Genomic DNA, 26,851 nt, shown 5'->3' with positions numbered 1-26,851 from the left:
GTACTAGAATGGATATCCGACTAGATCCACGAGAGGTTCCACTCGATGGTGAGAATCCAATGAACGAGAAAGACCGCGCATGTTACCGACATGATCTTGCATACCATACACGATCTTGCATACCGTAATCGTGATTTATTTCGGATGCACATAACTGATCGTGAATTAATTGACACGTTAGATAACATTAATTCACCAACACCAAGACAACGTCTTGCATGATCGTTAATAACAACCGTAATGCATGCAAAGTTGCTGGTGGGCGGAAATTAAGTTAAGTGTTAGCAATGTAGTCTAAATATTCTCAGAATGGAATCAGCACAACTTTGCAAGATTTGACCATTATATATGATCGTCAATGATCCAAACACGCTGTGGGTTCTCTATGTTTAACCCTTGTGATAAATGAACGGTGACTGCATATCTAAAGGACAATATACGTATCGCGTTCAACCTCACACGAAGGCACACTTGACTATGCCGTTAAACATAAGCTTGAGAGTTGTTTCTGTGTCAGGTATCGGTACGCTGATGTTTCACATCAGAGTATACACCGGTCTGTATAAGAGTGGAACATCTTCCTTTGGATATGTTTCTTTATGAAGTTTTAACAAATCACGCTGAAGAGTGTCACGAACTTGTTTTCGTGTGTCCACGATGAATTCGATGAGAGGATCAGGTAAGACTTATCCTTAGGGTAAACTAACATCTGTCTTGAGGTCCGGTACGGTTTAAAACACACATTAACTTTATGTCTTTGGGAAACGCGCTTCAGACATCAGCAGTCCCTTTTACATATGGTAGGGTGATGTTACCTTTCGAAACTATTCTCCCAGTTGGTCTACTTTCCATAAGGATCAATCTAATAAGAGAAATGTGTCGACCTATCTATGACATTAAGGGTCATGTACAGGGTATCATTGCCATCACGGCTATATTGGGGAAACAAAACTGATACTGAAGCGAGATGTAATGAACACAGACAACCAAGTTCAAGCTTGTCTGAAGTATCACGGCACTTTCACAAAATGAGCCATGGCCATAGTGTAACTTGAAACTCCGAAAAAATCATAGAATGAGAACAAGCTTGGTTTGAGGAATCGATCTACATCCATGCGCAAAATCCGACGTTGAACAGGGATGAGGGCCGTCACAACATGTCGCATATGTGGGATAATCTGTTAGCATCGCTCACCATTCCATCGAACGATGTTAACAGTCAATCGAGAATAATTCAATCTGCTGATGAAGTCCTTAGCGTGAGCACGAATACTTTAGTCTAGCTTTCTCTGTATTGTTGTGCGTGTGGTCGAAAAGTTAAGAAACATTGTCAAATATGAACGATATATATAAACTTAACTGCTTTTGTTGTTGTTGAGTTTAATTATAGTGGCGTGCGCAAAAATTCAATGCGTTTAAAGTATACACTACATAGTTAGAGATGAAATAAATAGTTTGTTTAGATCATGAAGTTCTGGAGAAGAACGTTTTGCTTTTTTAAACATGTGATCAACTTATTTTTACAGCAGGTTCCCAAATCGAAAATTGTTCTCGTTATCTTCAAAGCAGTAGTTGCGAGAAAAACGTAGTAATGCAGAAAGTTTCATACAAAATGCCATAGACTATACAAAATTCTTATCAGAATAAAATTAGGTCACATGCACTTGATTGTTGTATGAGGTACGGAACTAGTCTATATATGATGATGTATTAAATACTGTATTTTACACAACTCGAGTATATCGTTATAGGAATTCTGGAAAATAAATTTACGTACTATTTTTGAAGAAACCTACGAATGAGATAATTTCGCACATTTGTTGGCTTGAACGTAAAAGGATTTTGATTCATCACCGTCGCCACACAAGTACTAATGAATACAAACAGGTAGATCGCACCGGCCCACATTTTCATAATGAGCACTTACACGAGAATTCTCATGAACAACGTTCCACTCAGCATATAACTTTGATTACTTTCAAAGTTTCTTCTAGGATGGGTCATTCATACATCGTAACAAGATCATTGTTCACACAGGTTATTCGTCATACATTGAATTCAATTCTTATTAATCTCACTATTCAATCATTACTCTATTTACAATATCACTTACTAATTCATTGATCATCAGGATTTCGAGTACAGCTTTCACTTCTCCTCCAGGCAGTGTTCCATAAGGGCATTTTATTAAGGGTCTGTTCTTGCAGGATTGGTTCAGTAAGAGTTCTGTTTAAATGGGGTTGTCCAGAGGTATTTGGTTCAATTATACAATTCCATGGTTCATTAATAGGACATATGCAGCAAACGGGGTTAGCTCAGATACCTTTTCCGTGGTTAGATTGAGTAGCCGTCTGTTTGGGCGGTATATAACACCATCTTAAGTTTGAACGGATAATGACCTTTTGTTGTGAACTTTCATCATTTGTCCAGATTTTACCAAACAGAACTTTGTCACTGTGATTTATACGGAGGAGTTTCTATTATTTTGATGACGTGTCAAAATATTTTTTTTCTGCTTGTTTTTGTTTTCTTATTCTTTGTTGCTACACTTTTTATTGGACGATGGTTGGGTCTACAGTCATCGGAATGAGAAATGTGTCTGTTATAGGCAATGCAGATTTGGTCATCCTACCCAATATCAGCTGGGCTATTGAGTAGCCACAATCAAGGAGAGAATTCATATGTTCAAGAATAGAACGATAAGGACTTTGCTTGCTGTCGTTTGAAACAATCTTTTAACAACAGTAACTGTCTTTTCTGCTAATCCATTTGATAACCCACGTAATGGGGCTTTAGGTCGTGTACTTGATCCCACATTCTTTCGCAAATGCAGATATAGTTTGAAGAGCAAAAGAAGACATGTACATGTATATAGACAGATAAAGGGATAATTGGAAAGATTTTGGAATTAGCTAACTTTTTGACAGAGAGAGAGAGAGAGAGAGAGAACATCCCACGCTCTTTTAAAGATAAATGTGCAGGTAATTTCCAGGATGAATTTATTTTTTCAAGTTTCACATATGACCATCACTGAATGAAATCCAAGAATGTTTAGTTTATAAAAAAAAACTTTTTTTTCAATCTAAAGAAGTTTCTCTTGCAAGAATCTCTCTAAAGATTGGAGTCAGAAAAGATGATAATGCAATAATCCAAACATGTATCGCAAGAAACAAGTTTGACTAGCATAGATTCATATAAATTGGCATTTAAAGTCATCTCAATTTACAGAACAAAAATTCTAACTTTACTTTGCTGAACGACATTATGTTGATATGAGTAAACAATGACATAATGAACATAAGTTTGTTTTGTTTCCTTTTAAACCTTGAATTCTTGAGATAAAAGAATAATCAGTTGTAATCAAGAGAGTAATCTATATGCATGTTACAAAAGTAATCATTTCTTATCTTAAAAAGCATAAATGCAAAGTATACGAATCTAATCTGGAAGAGAAAAAAGTTTAAAACCTGAATTTATCTGTGCCGATGTCAGTAGGTGGTGGAGATGAGTTTGGTTATCGTTATCTGTCGAATGAGAAATCACGGTGTTATTGCCCGAATCGAGTAAGCAATAGAATAAAATATTCCAGAGATCTGAGAAGAAATATATAACTGAATAACAAGAGCCCCGTATATAAAACAATTTAATCAGTTATGTTAACAAAATGGAACAGAAGATGCCATTTGAATGATTCACTTTCCTTTAGAAATAGAGATAAAAATTTCATGCAAACTTTAATTAGACGTTCTATTATACGGATAGAACAAATTTCATCGTATAATCGAACTCAAACTGCCGGCACGTCAGCATTTCCTGGTACTTCCGTCTTTTCCAAATCGTTGTTGGTGATATGTCGGCGGTTCCGTTTTTCTTTCCTCCTCCCTCTTTCCTATAGCTTTTAGGGTCACCAATCTCTTGGTTGCAGACTGTGCTCGTTTTGTTTCCTTTTGTATGTTAAATGTGTATCAGTTCAAGAGTGGATGTCATGATTAGAAACACCTGTTTCTGTATTGCTGTTTCTATCAACACGTGCATACAATTATTCACCCAGGCAAAATATAATTATATATAGTTTTTGAAAGCAAGGAAATGTGTTATACACGTACTATAAAAATAATTAACCAGTACAGCTCTTTTCAACATCATAACTCTAATGAACATAATCTATTCCTATGTGTTTTATATTGTCATTCAATATTATGATTTGTTTGTAAAACTAACATTGAGATAAACGTATAAATTTTCTCTCTTCTTTTATTAACATTGACATAATTATACTTCTTAACAAAAAGCATCACACACCTCTGCGGCTACAAATTACCAGCTGAACTATGCCAGTAAGCATCCATGCCTCATTTCTTGGTGCAAATTCACTCCTTGTCCTAACTACGTTACTTTGCCAATTAGCCATTCATTGACATATAAATAGCAAAATCATTTATTATCATACATGATACAAATCATTTAAGACATATAATGAATTTTCTCATCACATTTTGTGCCAGAAGAACTGCATGAAGTTTTACACTACACGATTTCAATTACTTGTAAACAACTGATTCATAAAATACATGAATCATATAACATAGAGACAAAATGCACTCAAACCGATAGCTTCTAAACTTAAGAATAAATTAAAGTATGAATTAAAAATGAATATATTCAGCAAATAATTTCAGATTTACATCAATACAATATAGTATATGCAATCGTGACAAAACCGTTGTGCCTTCCCGAGCTCTCGCACGTTTATCATCTGAGAATTCCCGGATGTCTCAAAATTTACAAAGCCCATGTACCTTGGACAGTTTGTTTAACGATAGAAATTACTTATTAATTTTCATCGGTGCCCATCAGACTTTCCTCATCGGCAAAAGGTTTGGACTGACTAATATTGCAAGGGAGATAACTTTAAGACCTTGAATTCCATCTGGGAGCATCCATCCCCTCGTTTAGTTTAGCTAGTAAGGATTTCCTCTTTAACCGTGAAAAAGGATTATCATTCCCATCAAAGCCAGTACAGTCCTCTCTAGTCCACCTTTATTATTTTTTTTTTTACCGCTTTTGAACTTGCATTAACATTGACGTCTTCCAAATCTCTGACCATTAACCAAGCGAATCCTAATTAAATTTCAATTCATGCCCCAAACAGAGCAGATTCCATCCCTCGCAGTCAACGGTTTGCTAAGTGTCATGCTGACCCCAACAAAATACACTGCAAAATTATTTCTTCAAACTGTTGTACCCTTACAGGCAATAAAACCAAAACAAAGAAGCTTTTACAAACAAAGTATACCCCACAAAACAATCTGGATACAAATCCGCCATTTTAAAGACCTAATTACAGAAGGGTTTATTTAAATTTTGACAAAAAGACCTTCAAAATTATATACCACTGTATAAACAAGGATTGCATTTTCTGTAAAATCAACACATGTCTTCCTGTTAATGCAACAAATCAATTCCGAAACATGTACTGGTACTTACAGTGGTTCATTTCGTTTCTTAATATATAATACAAGGGACGACAATCTCCCATTTCTCCTGGGTCTTATTTAAGATATAATACCAACACTTCAAGCTACATGTTACTGTGCAATAGTTTAGCACCAAAATTCAACTCAGAGTTTAATGTTTTAGATTTCAAATTTGACTTATAAGGAATGGCAGTCCGTTTTCTAATCTGGGTTTCCTCCAAATATTATCACCGAATTTATTTTACTTTAACGTTTATATATTGGGGTGTGGGGTCAGAGCCGATTGGCTGTAGAAAGCTTAGACGTCGCCGCCACCCTGGGGTAGCGGCATATCGTAGCAGTATACCAACGGTCTTAGCAAACTTCAATGATGTTACAACGAGCCATACCGGCATTAAATCGTTTGGAAATTATTTATTTTGTCAGATAATGCAAATTATAATTGGTATGTCTTTAGTCTGCTAGCAGAGAGAGTAATCTACAGCATTGATAAAACATGACCTGGTACTCACCAGTTGCATTACTAGTAAGAGACGAGGCGTTAGGAGTACGCGGGGCCTAGGGCCGACCATGACCGCGCGGGTCCAGATTATCGGTATCTCGAATGGTATGCTACTGCAAACATTGATTATGTCTAGACTAGATCAGCTTTCACGATTTGCGTGCATTACGTGCGGTTTGTATACGCGTTTCCAATTTACCGGAGAATATAGTTTGACAAACTCATAAGGAAGACCTTATGCCTGAAGCGCGGGGCCCCCTCAAGAGCGGGGCCTGGGGCGGTCGCCCCACTTGCCATCCCAAACGCCGGTCCTGGCTAGTAACATCACTACACAAATCTCTCAACCTATGAATTGGAGTTCCAACAGTCATGTCATATGAAAAATCTCCTTTCCAATGTTGTTGTAAATTTAAAAAAACTATCAAATGAAAGTCACATACCTTTTGTGAAATCTGAAAGGTCATATAATTCTCAAGATATTTATTTACATAACAACGACCAGAAACCTGTCGATGTCGCATCAACATGGACATAGACAGAGTCGTCAATCAGAGAGACGTCGACATGGTAGTCACGTGATACGACAAAACCATCGTTAACACGTGCGCCATGTTTCGTGAACCTCACACATGCAGTTATTCTCGGTATAAATATATAGAGAATTTTTGTTCTTTCGTTGTTTTAATTGCAAACAGTATGCCACTTATATTTTAAACCCCAGTGCCGCAGTTACGTGCAAAAGGTCGTACATGCCAAATCATCTGAATACTACTTAATCTTGAAATATATTGGTCCTTAACATCGCTGGGTTCCATTAAAATGAAATGATATCGACGTTTCATCTTATTATGGGCCACGTAATTTCTGTCTCGAGCTGAGAAACCCTGCCATTCTTCACATGTGTACAAATTAATCTGATGTTGATCGGCGACATCAGTAGGTGAACCAATTGCAGTCGAAGTCTGGCACACAAGGTTTGATGACGCCACCATTATAAGCATTTAAACATTGTAAACACTATGCAATGTCTTATTGCCTTATGGTCAAATTGTAAACACCACGCCATGTCGTTTTGCCTTCTGGTCAAATTCGCCCTTCAATGTATACTGTAGCGACCCAGCTGATCACAAATATTCACCCGAGTTATATAGTAATCTAATGCACGCTTTTTCTTTTCAGTTCCGCTTTAAAAAGCAGGCCTGCCTATTTTCATTCCCTTTAGCACAAATTTGTGCGCCACGTATATTAAGTTCCTAACGGAATTTGTCGAATGTATCGCATCACTACTTTTGGAGTACTACGGAAAAAGATCGGAATTAGGAGCGATTTCGTTCACTGAATTAAGGGATTGGCACCTAATTCAAAACTGAATATTTGAACGTCGTTTAAAAATAACATCTTGATTATTTCACAAAACGGTTTATGTCAGATAGCATTTTATAAAACCATTTCTTTCCTTCCAAACTTTATGTTGATTGGAAGAGATGTGAAAGTTTTTTGGGGCTTTAATAATTTTGATTTTGTGCACAACATTTGAAATGTGTTATTGTTGGCATCACGCTAATACTAAACTTTTGACGCCATGAACATGACGGTTGCACGATTTGTGTACTCGTGTGACTAGAAATGCAAATGGCAAGTACCAGGGTAATTTTCATAAATGCTGTAGTTTAAACTCGTGTGTCAGCGAATTAAAGACATAACGATTATAATACTCAAATTTCTGAGAAAACAAATAATGTTCCTGGCGATTTCATAAAGATATGACTTGATGTAACAGCGTTTAAGTTTATCAGGCCACCAAACAAGCAGGTACCCTATGCCTCTACCACGTTATGACTCCATTACGTATTATGTTTGTGTCTCATTCAAGTATTTGAGGAAAATGCCTGAGTTTTCCCCGACTTTCATCAATATTTGCACAATTCAAGGACTTTTCACGGTCGTGAAAAAGAGAGAGATAGAGAGAGCCTGTTTGTTATGATTTATTTATATTCACAACTCAAGGATTTGTGAACACTTATTTTATCCATTTATTTATTAATTATAACATAGTCACTTTCCAAACAGAGACATGTATACACATAATTTGAGATTCCGACTTTTTAGAATGATTTGAGCAGACTTGTTTTTGTCTATTCAATTCTTTGCCAAGCAGTATTATTGAGTCTTATGTAATTAATACGTAAACAACACACCATAAACGTGTGTATTACATTTTCTTAACATAATCCTCTTTGAATAAAATCCTCCTGGTATGTGTGTATTAAATTTTCTTAACATAATCCTCTTTGAATGAAATCCTCCTGGTATATGTGTATTACCTTTTCTTAACATAATCCTCTTTGAATGAAATCCTCCTGGTATGTGTGTATTGCATTTTCTTAACATAATCCTCTTTGAATGAAATCCTCCTGGTATACCGTTAAATGTCTGTATACAGACAAGAGTTTTATTCCTAGTAAATTTGCAAACATAACAAAAGGACGACAACAAAATAAAATGTACAAAATTATTATTGTACACACTCAGGTAATTATATAAAAACATTACATTGTGAGGGAAGTGCAGATCAAAACAACTTTATTATCTGGATATATCTAGTCGATATTACTACGTGTTACTAAGGGATGCTTGATGCATTGTCCGAAAACAATATGGCGGCAGGCGGGCACACTGATCTCATGGTCTATATTTATTTCAAGGTTGATTTCAGTACAAACGCGATCAACTTTTGACCTCGACAAATTAGGCCGTCTTGTAGACATCTCTGTGATTCCTAAATTCGAGCACAGCTGGATTTCGCAATCAGTACGAAGATTCAGCCATTCTCAAATTATTGTCTGTATCAGAGTTTGCATTTGCTGATCGTTGTTTGAAAGCATTTTGTAGCGATTCCAATCGTCAGTCCGGTATACAAAAAAATTGTGGTTTTATAGCTGTATAGTATGTATATGTAAATCAAGACCTTGAAACAAATCAGGGTATGTGTCTTATAATGACCGTCTTGACAAATAGTCATTTACAGGCAAATCCTTGCTGTTAACATGGTGCACTTCAATGTCGTATTCCTGAAATTGTAATATCAATCGCTGATGGCATTGTGGGGCTGCAAAATGTTTTTATTTTCTATTTGTTCATGATAGGTAAATTACTACGATAGCCTAATTTCCAGATGAAATTTTTAAATGAACAACTTCGAGCTGTACGTACATTATGATAAATACGACATGTTCTCCATTATTTAACCTGGAATACAGGGTCGCACATGCCGAGAAGACGATACTCGGCATTCAAGTCAGTCCTTTCTTGATACCACGACTTACCCATGATGCATCTATATACATGTCTCTTGGCGATTCTGTGTTCAATCTATGTGGCAAAAACTGCAGGGGAAGATGAGATTCGACAGAAGGTGAAAGAATTTATTCAAAAGGGACTTGACTGCCATAATAATCCAGCCTTGGCCATTTCTGTGGTAAAGGACGGGGAAATCGTTGTTGCGGAGGGTTTCGGGTTGAAGAATATTTCGGACCCATCCTCTTTTGTGACAAATAGAACATTGTTTGGGATTGCATCTCTTTCAAAGGCATTTGCAGCAACTTTGTTGATGAAAATACTCGATGGAAACAAAAAGTAAGTAACATGATTAATACGGCGGACAATACGAGTTTTATATTACCAGTAAAGACATTTGTTGTATTTAAAGATTGTATTTTAAAGTTTTTAAAATAACGTGTAGACTTCTACTTAATACCTGTTTGTATTTTAATTAACATAAATAATATTATTTAGTTTGAAATATAGAACTGTTCTATCCATATTCATATCCTTACACGGTCCTATTCGTACCCAGTAATCGTTTATCATGGGGATTGAGGAATGAACCTGTAATCCTTTTGTTTCAAATACTGTTGGATACTATTTAACTCGTGAGCCAGGGTTCTATTTGCAGTCAAGATTTTATCCTATAGATAAAATGCGAAAATACTAACTCGCTTCATGGTATATCAACAGTTTGACAGCCATTGTATAAGTACCCTGGGTTTTTCCTTAATAATCTTTTCTCGAGAAATAACCTAATTCATGCCAATTATGGGTTATCGTTTGACAAGATGGTGTGAAATGTGATTTTTGCTGACAAATGTAGAAACGTAAACGAATAATGTATTTTTATCACAGAACCAAACGAAAATTCAAAATATATTTTCCTATTTCTTTGATTTCATGTGACGTACATTAAACAGTATCAAGGTTTTTGACAGAAACATGGCGAAAGGTTGATGATGAATATAAAAATACTTAAACATTTTGGCTTCATTAATTCTTTTGATAAATTTAGTATCTGTATGACTGTGATAGAGGAGTACATCTTTATATATACGGTTAAATGTGGATGCTGTGGTTCCTGTTTAATATGGTATTGTCTACAGCGTCCCAGGAGCAATGGTGTTAGGTAAAAGTGGAAATGGTGTTAGGTAACAGTGGCAATGGTGTTAGGTAACAGTGGCAATGGTGTTGGGTAAAAGTGCAGGCGAGGTAATTGATATAAAGAAGCTATTATAGTGGTAGGAGTTTATTTTTGTAGATTTAGTATAAATTAATGATAGCTAGTTTCCGTAAATAGTCAAACATTTAGTTTCATGACCAATTGTTGTGAAACTTGGAGCTTTCTCAGTTGATATAATGTACTTAAAAGAGGAGCTAGGTCGATAATGTTTCATTTAAAATTAAATAGTTCTTAAGTATACATTTTACTCTATTTTTGGAAATTCTAGTAAACGTAAAAGGTTGCAATGGACTGTGTCTAACGTGGATATATGTTTATAATTTAGACTTTGGTGCACTTTGGGATACACAGTTGGGTCAGATAAAGGGTCTGCAGCTAACACAATCAGATCGTAAAAGTGTAATTCTTGAAAACGTCTTCAGGGAATGCTCTCTCCGAAGTCATCAAGGATTGTTTATAAGCTAGGGTCATACATAGTGCACTGATCGGGATAACTAGAAATTGAAAAGATCGGACTACCTAACAAATTGCCGTAGGGAGTTTTGCAGTTTCCATTTGGCTGGAAAGTATGAGGCGCCATAAAGGACAAAAGCTGGTCCAGTGAGAAATGTGCAGTTGAAATATCGATGTCGTATATCGAGAAATCCAAAATCACGTGTTGGATCAAATTGCATGTCATTAAGGTTCCATTTTCAAGATCGAGATTTCAGATTTTATATATGTTGAATTATACAGTGGTGGTTTAAAATTCTATTTCTTATGCCGACTGTTTACAATGTATATTTTAAATTACGCAGAGGTGATCGAAATTTTGAATATCATATGTCGAGAATCCCTAATTTACACGTTGAATGTAACTGTTTGTGATGAAAGTTCCATTTCATATTGCGAATATTTAGATTTCATCTGTTGAATTTCAAAGCAACAAGAAGCAGCCTCCTTTTTAAAAATAACGCGGTCCGTTCACGAGAGCGACTTCTAGCGAAGAAATCCATAGTAATTCTCGGCCTGTGAATGGTAACTTTCAAACTGTAAATGCATGAAATGTAATGGCGCCTCATAACTGAATACACGAATGATGTATCTTAATACTCGATATTATTTTGAATTTTTAAAGCGGACATTGTGTAATGTTACTTTTAACACCAACACATCATTTCACCATAAAAAAGTAATAATTCTGACAAGCACAATAAAATGTCCAACCACCGCTGTGTAATTCAACAGATACAATCTAAAATCTAAACATGCGAAATGGAACTTTCGGCACACTCAATGTGATTCAGCATGTTAAATTGAAACTCTCGACATATGACATTAAAATTTCAACAACCGCCGTTTAATTCAGAAGATACAATCTAAAAATTCGACACTGGACATCGAATTTTCAACCAATGCTGTGTAATTCAAAAGATGAAATCTAAACACTCAACATATGAAATGAAACTTGCAACATAAACTCTTTGAACCAATACGTACATTAGGAATTCTCGACGTATGACATTTGAAATTTCAACCACCGCCGTCTAATTCAAACGACACAATCTAAAACCTCGACATAGAAAATATAAATTTCAACTACTACTGTTTAATTCCACATATACAATCTAAATCTCGACCTAGAAAGTGACACTTTAAGCACAAACATTTTTGATACAACACGTGAAATTGGAATTCTAGACATATGACATTAAAATGTCTACTGGAACGTTTTGATTGGACCAGCTTTTGTCCTCTACGCTGGCTAATAGGAAAGTGCTTTAGATAGTATCTCTATTTTTGAACCTAATTTGATCATTTCGATACCTCCGTCAAAATGTTACATGCCAGAATGAAACATTCTAATGCGTGATACTAAAGATAAATATTTTTCTTATTGTTTTAAGTCAGTCAGACTCAAACTAATTGGTATTACTTTTATTTAGAAGATAAACAGTACACTTTGTACATTAAATCCAAACAATTTATTATTAAAAGGAAATTTATTAACTCGTTGGATTTGGTTGATTGCACAGGTGGCTTACATATTATTGACATATTTTATTGTCCATTAGTAAATATATTTCAAATAAGCACGAGCTGGCTTTTTGGAACGTAGACAACATCCGTGGCCTGCTTGCCGAGTTCCTTGCCTATTGCTTCTCTCGGACATTCGTACATGGACGGAGATGTGGAACAATCGCTACTGGTGTCACATACTGTCTTGGTTGACACCCCTACTCAGTTCTGGCAGACTGAAATTAATTTCTAAACATGAGTGCGTGTTGGGTTCATTCCCACTCATGACGGCCCTTCATTCAGGTCGTTAGGGACTTGTTAGTCCTACGACCTGACGGCCTAAATTAAACAATGTTCTATGAACACATAAATGCCTGGGGGATGAGGCACTAATTCATTCCCCCAGGATTAATTAATCAGCCAGCTTTGCTGGCATAAAACCGTCGTACATGCCCTAACGGGGGAAGACGACGTTGATTAGTCAGTCAGTCAGTTAGTGCACTTATTCTAAAACATGCAAAGGCGACATTTTTAAATTGCCACAAACACCCTGTATTTTGGGTACGCTTCCTATGGCGGTATACGGTTCCCTTGTCGCCGTCCTTTCTTGCCGTGATCAGTCATGACAATTAAACAGTATACCCTGCATATATAAATAGTATGTCCGTTATATATAAAGAGTATGCCTTAAATATATAAATAATATGCCTTGCATATATAAATAGTATGCCCTGCATATATATAAATAGTATGCCCTGTATATATAAATAGTATGCCCTGCATATATAAACAGTATGTCTTGCATATATAAATAGTATGACCTGCATTTATAAATGCAAGTGGAGATCGGTTCTTATTTCTCTTAACTCGACGAATTAAAAATCACATCTGGTGGGAGTAAACTGGTCGCACATGCACCAGGGGCGAAAACTACCTTAATTAAGATTCGTATCGTATCTTAGTGCAAGGAAATATATAAAATCTACCAGCAAAGATGGAACGGGCCATTTTACATCTAATCAGCACGATTTTGAGCACGATTTTGAAAACAGGAGAAATCCCCGAAATCCCCCAAAACACGCAATAATCACCCCTTTACCAAACCAGACAAGGACAGAGCAGACATCAATTCGTATAAACATACTTCGTTAACAGGCAACATTTGCAAAATTATCGAGATGGTGATAAACAATAGATTACAACACCAACAGGAAAACAAAAACTGGATATTCCAGATCAAAACCGGCTTTCACAACAAAAGATCAACAATAAATCAACTAATTATGCTCGAATCAATTATTACACTGGCCTTTACAGCAAAGAGAAACATTAGTGTGAAATCAAATGTGGAAAAAGAATCTTTTCTCTTGCGACCAATTACTTTTTAGCTCAGTTACCTCAGAGTTGGCGCTACGACAAATCTATTGACACATGGAGATTAAACAAAAAACGTGTCAGACCTCTGCCATGGAACATTAAATTGTTTGTCCCATACATCTTTGCGGTTTACTGTGGCAAATATCGTGGTATGTTCAGAAATACCACGCTATAACGTGGTACAAAGTTGTCCACGGTGCCCAGCTCTTTTGTTGCCGAACGGACGGGATGAGTGTGGAACAGTCGATTCATCTATATATGTTTATCTTGCATCCGTTAGTGGTCTGCGTAAACACAATATATCCCGCCCATAATGAATCTGTAGATCATGCTTGATGGTTTCATTTGATAGCATAGTACTAATATTAGTACCCTTACTCGTACCTCGTGGACAGGGTACTAACATGAGCTTTGACGTGTTAATCGAGCAAGCCGGGTGTGATTCACACCCGGCGCACTTTTAGCCTAATATCAACAATTTGAACATATTTCTTGCATATAATCCAATAAATTGAGGAGTACTCTCATTTAATACCGGAAGTATCGAAAATCATTGTAGAAATAGTTGTAAAATCTCGTTTACCTTTTTTATCCGATATTTTCGTTTAGATCGTCCGCCATATTATTTCAAATAATGATTACATCCGTTCTCAGCCTCGTTTGTGTGTGTGCCATATAAGGACATTGACGCCTTATTTGGAAATGTACACAAATCGTAGTAAAAATTTGGCTCCGTTTGGGTCAGAAATTCCGCGCATTAAAAGTAAATACGGTTTATCGGCAACTTTGAAATTCCACCAAGAAGCGATTATTCGCCACTTGATTGATAAAAATATAGCGTAGAATATACAAAATATGGTTTGGCAAGCCTTACGTAGAAAAGGGGTCACGGCCAGAGTCTCGCGTTATTTGTCATGGCAGACAGGATAAGGTTAGAGTAACCATGCCAATTTATTTTATCGTGTAAGGGCTTAATAAATTAAAAATAAGCCAAACTTCTTTCACAACATGATTATACTTATGTAGTTGATTTTTACACTGTTTGTTTTTCTGACTTTAGTATGATTTTTTTGCTCCATTACTTGATATAGGATCGGTTCGTAGCCTCAACAATAAATCAAGTTGAGGCTACGACATCGTAGCTATTGATAGCATAGCTATAAGCAATGTCCACTCAGATCCGCCAGAGAATAATATCAACTCAGATTTGCCAATGTATGTCAACTCAGATCTGCCAGCGTAGAATGTCATTTCAGATGTGCCAGAAAATAATGTCATCTCTGATCTTCCAGCGTATTGTCAATTCAGATCTGCCAGCATATTGTGTCAGGTCAGATCTGCCAGTGCATAATGCCATCTCAGATTTGCCAGCGTACAGTGTCAACTCAGATCTGCAAGCGTACAATGTTAACTCAGATCTGCCAGCACCTTATGATATGGATTATCGATGTCTATGCAGTTTACATTTCTAAACTGTGCGTTTCATGCACTACACATTATGATAAATGATTTTATCTGTCGGTCGGTAAATATATCAGCTGACTGATGGTATGTATGCATGTATGTATGTATGTATGTATGTACAGGGTCTACTTTGGCTATTATGGCGCCATTTCGTTGCTAATATAATACATATAGAAATGATTCAGTTCTGTAGACAATTGTATTCAAATACAATTCAAAGTGACAGAATGTAGGTGTAAGGGAAATTACATAGAAATAATTAAACAAAGACAGATTCTAATCCTATTAGCATAAGGCCGATATTGATGAGGTTATATTTATTCCATGACATCAAATCGAAGATGTTTGCTTCAGCAGTCTGATAAAATCAGATCTCCTCTGTCCAACGTGAAGATCTGACAGCGACCGCTTAGAGGTCATATGCTGGTGACATACGTTATTACCATGGTTGCTAATTTTGTCAGCCAATAAGACGAAGAGCATCAAGTCCGAACGATATTATTCATTTTAAGATTTCTGAAAGCTGGATTTCCATTAGCTAATAAAAAAGGTGACCAGATTATGACCAATAAACGGTCGCTCTCAGATCTCACGTAGGACAGTGGGAATCTGATTTTAATCAGAATGTTTCTCCAGAAATTGGGATATGCGTTTGTGATCTGTACCATAAATACTATATAAAGTGCTCAGTCGCAAAAGTCTTGTGACCGCAGCTAAATTTTGAGCGAATTTAGCTAGATAGTCAACCATCCCGAATTTTCTAATTTGAAAAGATTATACAAGAAGCCTTTAGTTTAACAACGGCTTAGACTTTACTTGGGTCTTACTCTTACTGCAGGCCCAACTCATTAATGATGTGGTAGAACAATGGTACTTCAGTTACGCTTATTACACATTTGCTCTCGTTGAAGCGGACACCTAAGAACGTGCACGTTACGTCATCAATTATCAGCATAGGGTAATGTGGCCAAATAATTGAATTTTGGATCAAGGCAAACTGTCAGTTTACCGGTGAGGGGTTTTTGCGTGAGCATAAGGGAGATTACCCATTCTGTTGACTCAGTAATTCGTTTTATAATATTGGACTATTCCATCCGGTAAATGCTCATCTTTGAGCTTTGATTTTGGAGCGTCCGATACACGTCTTGGGGGCTTTACAGGGCTTAAAACTGCTTTGTTTTAGATGTAACTTGCATTCAATTGGAAATAAACCCATCCTTTGAAATAGATCTGTGTGCACATGGAAAACGACCGATTTATCCCGACCATTTATGTATCCATAGGATTACTTGATTCGAGATCAAGCGATGTCTGGAGGCTAATTTACGCCGCTGCCGGGTTATCTACAATGTAATCGTTGGTGATGTGATTACAGTGCGGTCATTGTGCGAGCAACACAGGCTTATCATATCTATCACAGGCCTGTGTCGGAAGTGAGTTGAGTTTCTGAGGCTAACAGGGAGAGATTTATTTCTAATTTGCTAGATATGGTCACAGGAAGAATATCTACGTGTTAGCCAGTATCTATTTTTGAAATTAACTAGGGTCTGGGTAGGACCTATACGTATCACGACAAAATGCAGGATCTGGAAGTCTCTATTTCTTTCATTTACAACTAGGATAAGCGCTCAAACGATTCGTTAAGCAAAATCCATATATATATATATATATATATATATATATATATATATATATATATATATATATATATATATATATATATATATATATATATATTAAATTTACTTTTAACCCATTTCCAGATTGGATAACTCTTTCCTATACAATTAGCACCGCCTATCCCGCCGGATACCGACATTGACTTCATTTTCTACTGACAATACTTGCATAAATTTGCATTATGTGAAAAAAGTTATCCAGTGTGAATTTATCCCCTTCAATTATACTTTTTCTCCAACACTCCAAGACAATACAGTCACGCATCATATAGTCGGCATCGTTGAAATTGTAGTCTCTTGTAAAAACGGTATCTTGCACATATTTGATTTAGTTTAGGTTGCACATGGTCGGTTTAATAAACCTCTTAAAATATGTTAACCGTTTCCTAGAATCTTCCTCGAAAATTCCTCACCATGGCATACCATTCCTTTTTGCCTACCTACGATAAAAAGTAGGACACTCCCATCGGTCCTTGTTTACCCTTCAGATGTCCATTTAATATTTATTCTACTTGTAGTTGGAAATTTTCCCATTATACAGGGAACTCTGAAGCTTCCCAGTCCATGACTGGCGGTACGATACCACTCAAATCCACTCTCGTAATTGTAATATTATATTATAAACGTTCTGACACCATGTATTGTATTGGTGGCATGTTATTTTAATGTTGAATCTAAAATAAGAATGCATTGAATCAAACACAAGGGTGTTGCTTCTACGACTTTATTCCAACAAGTAAGAAATCACCTTACAGAGCGGCAATTCTTGAGCATGCGTATCAAGTTATACAATACATGCATATACAAAGTTGATGTGAATATAAAGTCTATTCCAATTTTGCTACAGAGAGTACATAATCTACTTAACAATACCACTGCTACTGTTATTAATATTATAGCCACCACAAGCACTACTGCTGCCTCTGCTAGTATTAATACTATATTAAGGCCACTAGCATTACTATTAATATTTTTACTTTTGATGTTACTACTGCCACTAGTACTACTAGTGCTATTACTACCACGGCCATTATTATTACTATTACCGCCACTAGAACTGCTACTAGCACTGCTATTAATAATAATATTACCGCCACTGGCACTAATAACACAACTACTACTGTTATTAATAATATTATTACCGCCACTAGTACTGCTGCTAGCAATGTTATTAATACAATGTTATTAATAATACCTTTACCGCCACTGACACTAATAACACAACTACTACTGTTATTAATAATATTATTACCGCCACTAGAACTGCTACTAGCACTGCTATTAATAATACCTTTACCGCCACTGGCACTAATAACACAGCTGCTACTGTTATTAATACTATTATTACCGCCACTAGTACTGCTGCTAGCACTGTTATTAATAATACCTTTATCGCCACTGGCACTAATAACACAACTACTAATATTATTAAAAATACTATTACCGCCACTAGTACTGCTACTAGCACTGCTCTTATGTTACGTGTTTAGGCTCGAATAAACAGTAACAAAAGAAAAAGTGAAAACAAGCTTTGAACAATTTAACAAATAATTTATTTCTGTGGAGAAAATAGTATAAATAATGAAAAAATAAGAACTTAACGGTTTTAAGAATCAAATTCAAAGATAATCCAATAATAATTTACGAATCCCGACGAAAAATCCAAAGTGGAAGGCGATGACGTATGCTGTTGTCAGTATTAACCAGATGTGTAGTCCTTTTTAAATCGAAAAACAACAATATTTTAGTGCTTGAATTCCGATTTAAAAAAATAAATGTCTTTGTCCAAGAATTCTGTATGAGTACTCAATTATTTCCAGGAAAAAGAATTATCTTTTAGAATCCAAATAATTTGACACAGCAGACACTTTCCAGTGTAAAGAGAAAGCCCCAACTCACCAAATATGTCTGTAAAGAAAGATTATACAATAACCTGAAACGCAAAACAGATTACCGGATAAGGGTCAACTCTCCAGATTTTTCGAGAAGTATTTACGTCTAAACTTCCAGTATGACCCTGACAAAAACCAATCATTTTTCTCTAAGAATAAGATTAAAAATAAAATGTTGTTAACTTGTCTCAGTTTTTCTGAAATCAAGGTTGTGAACTGGGTCAGCTTTAGGTGTTTACAACTAAAGAGTCAAGGGCAAACTATTTTCTGACGAAAATATAAAGTTCCTAGTAAACAAAACTACATTATTTTGACATATAATGAAATTAAAAATAAAAAGATTTTAAAACTTACAAACAATTAAATTAAATCAAATGTAAATTAAATCAAATATTCGTAACACTGCTATTAAAAATACATTTACCGCCACTGCCACTAATAACACTACTACTACTGTTATTAATAATACTATTACCGTCACTAGTACTGCTGATAGCACTGCTATTAAAAATATTATTACCGCCACTAATACTGCCACTAGCATTGCTATTATTAATACCATTACCGCCACTACCACTACTTCTACTACTACTACTGCTATTAGTAATATTATTACCGCCACTAGCGCTACTACTACCACTGACATTATTGATGCTTGGACCAATACAACAACAACCACAATGCATCACTATTACTCTTATTACTGCTACCAATACCACCACTTCAACTACTACTAGCACCACCACATCCAATCAAATCTCCACCACTTCTACTTCCATTACAACCACCACCACATCCAATCAAATCTCCACCACTTCTACTTCCATTACAACCACCACCACGTCCAATCAAATCTCCACCACTTCTACTTCCATTACAACCACCACCACATCCAATCAAATCTCCACCACTTCTACTTCCATTACAACCACCACCACATCCAATCAAATCTCCACCACTTCTACTTCCATTACAACCACCACCACATCCAATCAAATCTCCACCACTTCTACTTCCATTACAACCACCACCGCTACCACCACTGATATTATTACCATTCTACAGGTTTTCCCTGTCTAGTAAAGTGTCTTACGTTTTGGAGAAGGATGACTTGTTTTATGATAAACTTCGAAGCCAGTACGCTACACTCGAAGACCTGTTGGCACACCGATTGGGCATCCCTAGCAACAACAATATCAGGCTGGATGATTTGCTGACCAGAGAAAATCTTGCCGGGTAAAAAAGACAAACACATTCTTTAGGTATTATAGCAAAGAATCAACAAAACTAAAGAATGCAAAGCTTAAACTGAACGAAAACTATTTTGCGTGACCTTTTTTGTTGATTTCGAAATATTTCAGAAATTTATAGAAATCTATTGTGATGGAATATTGACAGTTTTAGAATAATACTATAATTCAGGCAGTGATGCAAAATATTTGGCATCTGTAGTTAAAATTGTGAATCTTACTGGAAACACATGTCATGCTGAAATCATGGAACTTCCAGCTTCATCTTTCTGCATATGCAAAGGGTGGGCGAAAGGGTATTAAAGGATAAAGTGTATGGGGTGAGGTTGTTCGGCTTTTAAGACCTTCATCGTTGTATATTTTCACTCTTTTACTTTTCCGTCCTATAGGGAATGTAATATAGAATCTGTACGATTGTAGTTCAAATAATGCACCTTATATATATATATATATATATATATATATATATATATATATATATATATATATATATATATATATATATATATATATATATATATATATATATATATATATATATATTTATACCTCCACTGGCACCAATAACACATATACGTATGAAGAGAGTTAGAGAGAGAGAGAGAGAGAGAGAGAGAGACAACATGTTTGTTTATAAAGAATCCAATATGGTAATGAATTAAAGGTAATTAAGACCTTCATTCCTGCTTTAGATAAGTTGGATATGTTTTGTAATAATTACTAGTGTCACACTTATTTGTCGCTTAGAATCTCTTACACAACCTGCTCTCCCTAATTTTGAATCATGCCACCCGATATTTACAATAATGTTTGTATGATTATTGAAGATCTTTCTCAGTGGATCTATATCAATTTAGGCTGAGCGTAGGATTGCTTATGTTAATCCAATACTCGTAGCGAGTACCTATAATTCAAACAGTGACATTTACCTAGATGCCCATGTAGTGAGATAAAATGATTGGAGTTTTATCATTAAAATAAATGACGTCAGATAAAGGGGAAAAATAATCCAACATTGATCTCCCACAGGAACTATCCTTAGAGGGTCGAATATTTAGGATTAAAACGGTGATTTATTTACAAAAAATTATAACTACTTAATCCTGTATATTCTAATTTAGCTTGAATTGGTCTTCAGCTTAATGGGGTGGCTGAAAACGACAATCGAGGAAGATGAAACCGCCGACCATGGATAGTCAGCAAATTTGCCATTTACACATTCTGCAATCGTGAGTTGAACTTGTGACCGGAAAGTCATTAAGCGATAACTTTACCGCTGTACTATTCGAAGCTGGTCCAACATTTAAGACGGTCCTGTTTTTCACTTGTCGTTTCAGGCGACTGAAGTATTTAAAACCCACTGGTGGGTTCCGTACCAGTTTCTATTACAACAACCTGATGTACGGACTGATCACTTACATCACAGAAAGGCTTGGCGGCCGGAAATGGGAGGATATGGTCACGACAGAATTATTCCAACCTCTAGGAATGACTTCATCCAATTTTGTCACGACTGACGACTGGGAGAAAGGTGACTTTGCCGTGGGTTATTTTGACAAAGATGGACAACTCTATGAAGTGCCTAATGAATTTTCAAGGTTTCCAGAATATTTTCTCGCCTATCCTCCCTGTTCTCTCTACCTTTTTGTTACAAGAATATGATTCATGATAGAATATATTTCCATACTCCTGTTGAGGCTACTACTATTACTGCTACTACTACTACTTCTTTGCTTCTGGTGTATTTGCCTACATTATACACATTCACAAATATATGCAAAGATGATGACTTGAAATAGTCGAATTTCTTGCATTTGTCTGATTTTTATACTAAATAATAAATAGCTGTTATATGTGCTTATTGTGGCAAGCTCCAATGCCATACCCCCACCAATTCCCACCAATTCCGCCTCTATGTATTTGAATAGAACATAAAAGGGATGAATAGAAGCCTACGCGAGAGCATAGACCAGTCAAAAGTGGACACAATATGCAGTCTTTGAAACTAAACAACGACCAGTAACGTGTAAATTAACCTGACCGGGACACGTAACTGTGGCCCCAGATTTTTCTTCTCTCTACCATTGAAATAGGGACATTGAGGTACTTGTATTGGAAGGATTTTATCACTAAGTAAGGACGTCACAATCTATCTCTGTCCCATATACAAAAAGGGACATCTCTTTTTAAAGGTGTGTCCCCAGTAGCTTTGTGTGTATTCTCACCGATGTCTAAATTTTGCTCCCTTTGCACACACACACGCACACATATGTGTGTGTGTGTGTGTGTTTACCATGACAACACAAAATCACTCTCTCTCTCTCTCTCTTGTTGCAGGCTATGGGGCCTGTTGTGTGGGTCTGGATGCGTGCTAAGTAACGCCCTGGACATGGCGAAGTGGATGATGTTTCACCTTTCTGGCGGACGGAATACGGAAGGAGACTGGGTGCTTAGGGAGGGGGTATTGGGCGAGGCCCACAAGAAGCAACAGCCTGTGCCACCCTCCACAATCAGTTCATATTTGACTCGCCCTACCGCCCCAGTCACCTTAAGTGAAGACAACTATGGTTTAGGCTGGAAAATAGGATATTACCGAGGTAAAACGCAGTAAAAAAAAATTATGTCCAGAAAATCAAAAGAATTTTGAACTTGAGTTTTATCGTAAGATTTTGGTTGAACCTATAACAAATAAGTTAGATTACGTGACACAGTTTTGATGATGATGCCAATGAACTTAATTATTTTGTTTTATCAATGTCTTACCATAATACTTTTATTCACTCTGCGGAAAATGTATACATTCTTACAGAAAATGAAAATGTTTTCCTAAATTCGAAGTATGCTGATACCAAGATGGCATTTATCGGTGACTGAATACGGGAAGTGCACGGGAACGTGCACGGTTACCACTTCACTGCGAAAGATTTTGTTGTGTTATTTTGACTGACACTTATGTTGCTTTTGTATTATGTGAACAGACACAAGGAGTGGATAATCATAATTTTGTTCCTATTAGTGAGAATGAACGAGAGTATATAATGTGTTATATTTACGAGCAAAAGCTAGAGAGTTAACGTCTATTTAGTTTTCTGGAATTCGACCAAAGCTTAAGCAAGCTTTCCTTTCTAATGTATCATTTTCTGCAATATTTTCAACAATAATTTTCTTTCAGGATATCCTACGCTTTCCCACACTGGATCCACCGACGGGTACAGTGCACTGCTGACGCTTTACCCTAACCAGAAGCTGGGCATCTTCACTGCCATGACCGGAGACGATCCTAGCTATATATTCCGCTCTAATCTCCACAACTACATCAGTGATCTTTACTTAAACGAAGAACCTTGGTTGAATGAATCCACGATCTGTACATTTCCAGAACCTTGGTTTGAGAAGAAACCTTCAACGAAGAGAACACCCATTGATAAAAATATTCAACCCCTCCGAGCCAATGACTTGTATGTTGGCGTGTATAACAACGAAGCCTACGGAGATATCAAAATCCACATTGGTGAGGGCAATCAATTAATGGCGACCTATGGGTACGCTAGTTTTTTGCTGTTTGCCAAGAAAACAAAGGACGTCTTTTACGCAGAAGGAACGGGACTTTTAAAGGATGTAAAAGATTTCACGACATTCAGGTTTGTAGACAAAAGCAATTCAAGCAATGTAATGAACACTCTGGAAATTCCAAGTTTCGAATCACAGAATCCTCCAGTTTTCACTAGAAGGAATGCAGTCGTCATACATATTTCACAGATATAAACACGACAATAAGAGATTTACTCACCTGCGAATAGAATCTATTTGCCGGTGTAGTGTCTTAACATACATGTCACTTTATTGTACATGCATCTTTTAGACTTCTTGAAAACTTCAAACGAAATTACTTGACAAATGAAGGAAGATTGGTGGAGGAGTCTATGATGGGCAGGTCATACAGTGACATCCCAAAGGGACCCACACAGGGACCCCTCCATTAAAAACTAGACCAATAACAAACATGGCTTCAAATTCAAAAATACTTTAATAAAAATAAAAAAAAAAAATAAAAAAATACTCTGGTCCACAATTATGCTTTTCTAAAATAAAATATAGTGGAGATTTCAGCCAGATAGGTCATTTATTGATTTCCAAATGGGACTCGGGACTCTGAGAATTGGAACCTCCACTATAACTTTACAGTTTAACTCCAACACATAGATCCTTTTATATAAATATAACTGATCCTAAATTGACCTAACAAGAATATTTGTTTCTCCAGAGCAGAATATGGTGGAGATTTCAACCAGAGAGGTTATATATTGACACCCTAATGGGACTCTGAAACCTGGAATCTCCACTATATCATTGGACTCAAACCTTTTCACTTAGTAAAATAATTAACAAATTATCTTTCTCCTTTTAGAGTGTGGTGCAGGTTTCAACCAGAGAGGTCAGCTTTGACTGACTAGAAGGGGTCTGAGATTTGGAATCTTCACTACAAATTTAGACAATATAAACAAATTTGGATTAATTTGTTTATTTAAAAGACTATTTAATAATTTAAATTTTAATTGACCTTTTTCTTTTCTCGACAGAATATAGTGGAGATCTCAACCAGAGAGGTCCAACTTTGGAAACTTGGGACTTCCACTATAACTTCAAAACAAACTTAGAAAAAGAACCTAATTTGGAATTATGTGCTATGGCACAATCGGTTAAAACTTAAGTTATAAATGATGTTGCCATTACATCCTCATAATAGAAACTTCAACCACTTTGAACACAACAATTATGTGCTATGGTACATTCAATTTAAACTTAAAATAACAGAAAATTCTCCCAACACATAGTGTATGGAGGAATTCATCTACCTCCAATTGATAATGAAATTTTTGTGCTATTGCACAACCAAATAAAACTTAAAGCAAATGAATGGTCACCACCACCATGTCTGGGAAACCCTTGTATTGAAATCAAGCAAACAATACCTAAACCCCATACCCCTATATGCTATAGCATATATTTATATGACAGACACACTACATGCATACACAAACAACGATACATTTCAAACAGTTATCATTTTTTTGTGGGCATAGTAGATAGGAAGAAAACTTCTAGATTTGGACTAGATAAGCCGTCCGGTTATTTAGCATACAAAACATTATACACACATACAAACAAATATTTTTTTTTTTTAAAAATAGACAAAAAAATAAATATTGCAAATAACACAATACGGAGAAAACGACTCTGGCAAAGTCACTTAAAATAATCAAAATAACTTTAAAAGGGGAAGGAAATTAACCCAGGACCGTAACTAGCCTTTGGGTTAATACTACAACCCCAATCCGAAGTAACTGGTGGAAATCAGACCCACTGTCAGCCCGGACAAAGGGAAGAAAGTACACCTTTTAACTTCATGGGATAAAAAAACCTCACAGATTTGATGGATAAAAAATAGAAAAACCCTGCAAAAATATTTTAACGCATTATTGTTTTCTAACAACTACACTTACAGACCTCAGGGAAGGACGGGGGAACCCACACCAAATACACTTTTAGAAAAACAGGGTATCATTTCTATGCTCTAACCAGCCATACATGCTGGCATGAGGCTAAGGAATGTCAACAAAGCCATACATATTTCAAGATCGAACCGCGTGGCTAACTGCATCGCGCGTGCGTATCTTACAGCATTAATGCTGGTAGTAACTGTGATATGGTAGACAACATGGATCATTCAATAACGATCACGTTACAGCCATCATAACACTCTAGCTTCCAAGGAACGGCAGGCAGGTCGCACATGAAGAAAAAGTATTAAGAAAAACATATAGCGTGAGTAGCGTCAATAACATTTTCAGTGAAATAGCACTTAAATCAGCATTCCCATTCCATAATTTAATGATGTTCAAGATGTAAATACATCTACTGATAAAAAATATTTTGCTGAATAACGAATTAATGTATTGTAATGGCTTTTTAACAGAAAAATAAAGGTAATAATAATCACAGTCCTTAATTATTTATGTTTTGAACCACTAGTTGCATTGCAAATAATATAACCTACTCAACGTGCTCTTTCCGTTCAATATGGAAAGCAAAATTATCCAACAATACGTTTGATGCCCAAAACCCCAGTACATAAGTACTCGGGTTTTGGGCATCAAACGTATTGTTGGATAATAAGTACTCTGTTGTTGTTGTTGTTGTTGTCGGGTTTAACGCCATTTTTCAGCACACGATAGGCTATACATGGCGGCCAGTATTAATGGTGGAGGAAGAACCCGGGAAAATAAGTACTCTGTAAATCTCTGTCGCTGGACCACTCTTTCATATCTGCTCACAATACCTCCTTGTCCTTGGATCATAGTGATATTTCAGAGCTGAACCAATAGTTTAACTATGTATGCTCACGCACACTTATATCGTACTATTGAAATTTTACAAAAGAAATAAAGTGAGATGAAAACATGCTATCAGTGCTGTTAAACCATCAAAGAAATGGAGAGTTTGAATAGTATATATAAATGGTGTAGATATTACAGCTTGATTGGGGAAGAAAGAAACATTATTTCTATGAACCTGAACAGTTTCATGCTCACAGATTTATGTGTCTCTGTTTTGTCAACCAAAGATACTAACATCACTCGAAATGGAAAATGGAAGATACATGCAGAACAGGATGGAAAGAATGTTAGCAGAAAGGAAACG

The 26,851-nt window shown here is 36.1% G+C and overlaps 1 protein-coding gene across 1 annotated transcript; it reads left to right on the top strand.

Annotated features, from left to right (window-relative positions):
- Nucleotides 1–9,310: 9,310 nt before the first annotated feature.
- LOC149774736 (gigasin-6-like) lies at nt 9,311–24,338 on the top strand. Its single transcript, XM_089944996.1, has 5 exons — nt 9,311–9,615; nt 19,965–20,135; nt 21,487–21,747; nt 22,487–22,746; nt 23,322–24,338. The coding sequence occupies exons 1-5, from the start codon at nt 9,311–9,313 to the stop codon at nt 23,912–23,914; spliced, it is 1,590 nt and encodes a 529-aa protein (XP_089801122.1). The 3' UTR covers nt 23,915–24,338.
- Nucleotides 24,339–26,851: the final 2,513 nt, after the last annotated feature.

The sequence above is a fragment of the Sinohyriopsis cumingii genome, unplaced genomic scaffold (genome assembly GCF_028554795.1).
Source record: "Sinohyriopsis cumingii isolate HCF-2022 unplaced genomic scaffold, ASM2855479v2 utg000160l, whole genome shotgun sequence".
Lineage (NCBI taxonomy): Eukaryota > Metazoa > Mollusca > Bivalvia > Unionida > Unionidae > Sinohyriopsis > Sinohyriopsis cumingii.
Note: the sequence above shows the minus strand (reverse complement) of the source record. Positions and strands in the feature narration are given on the sequence as shown.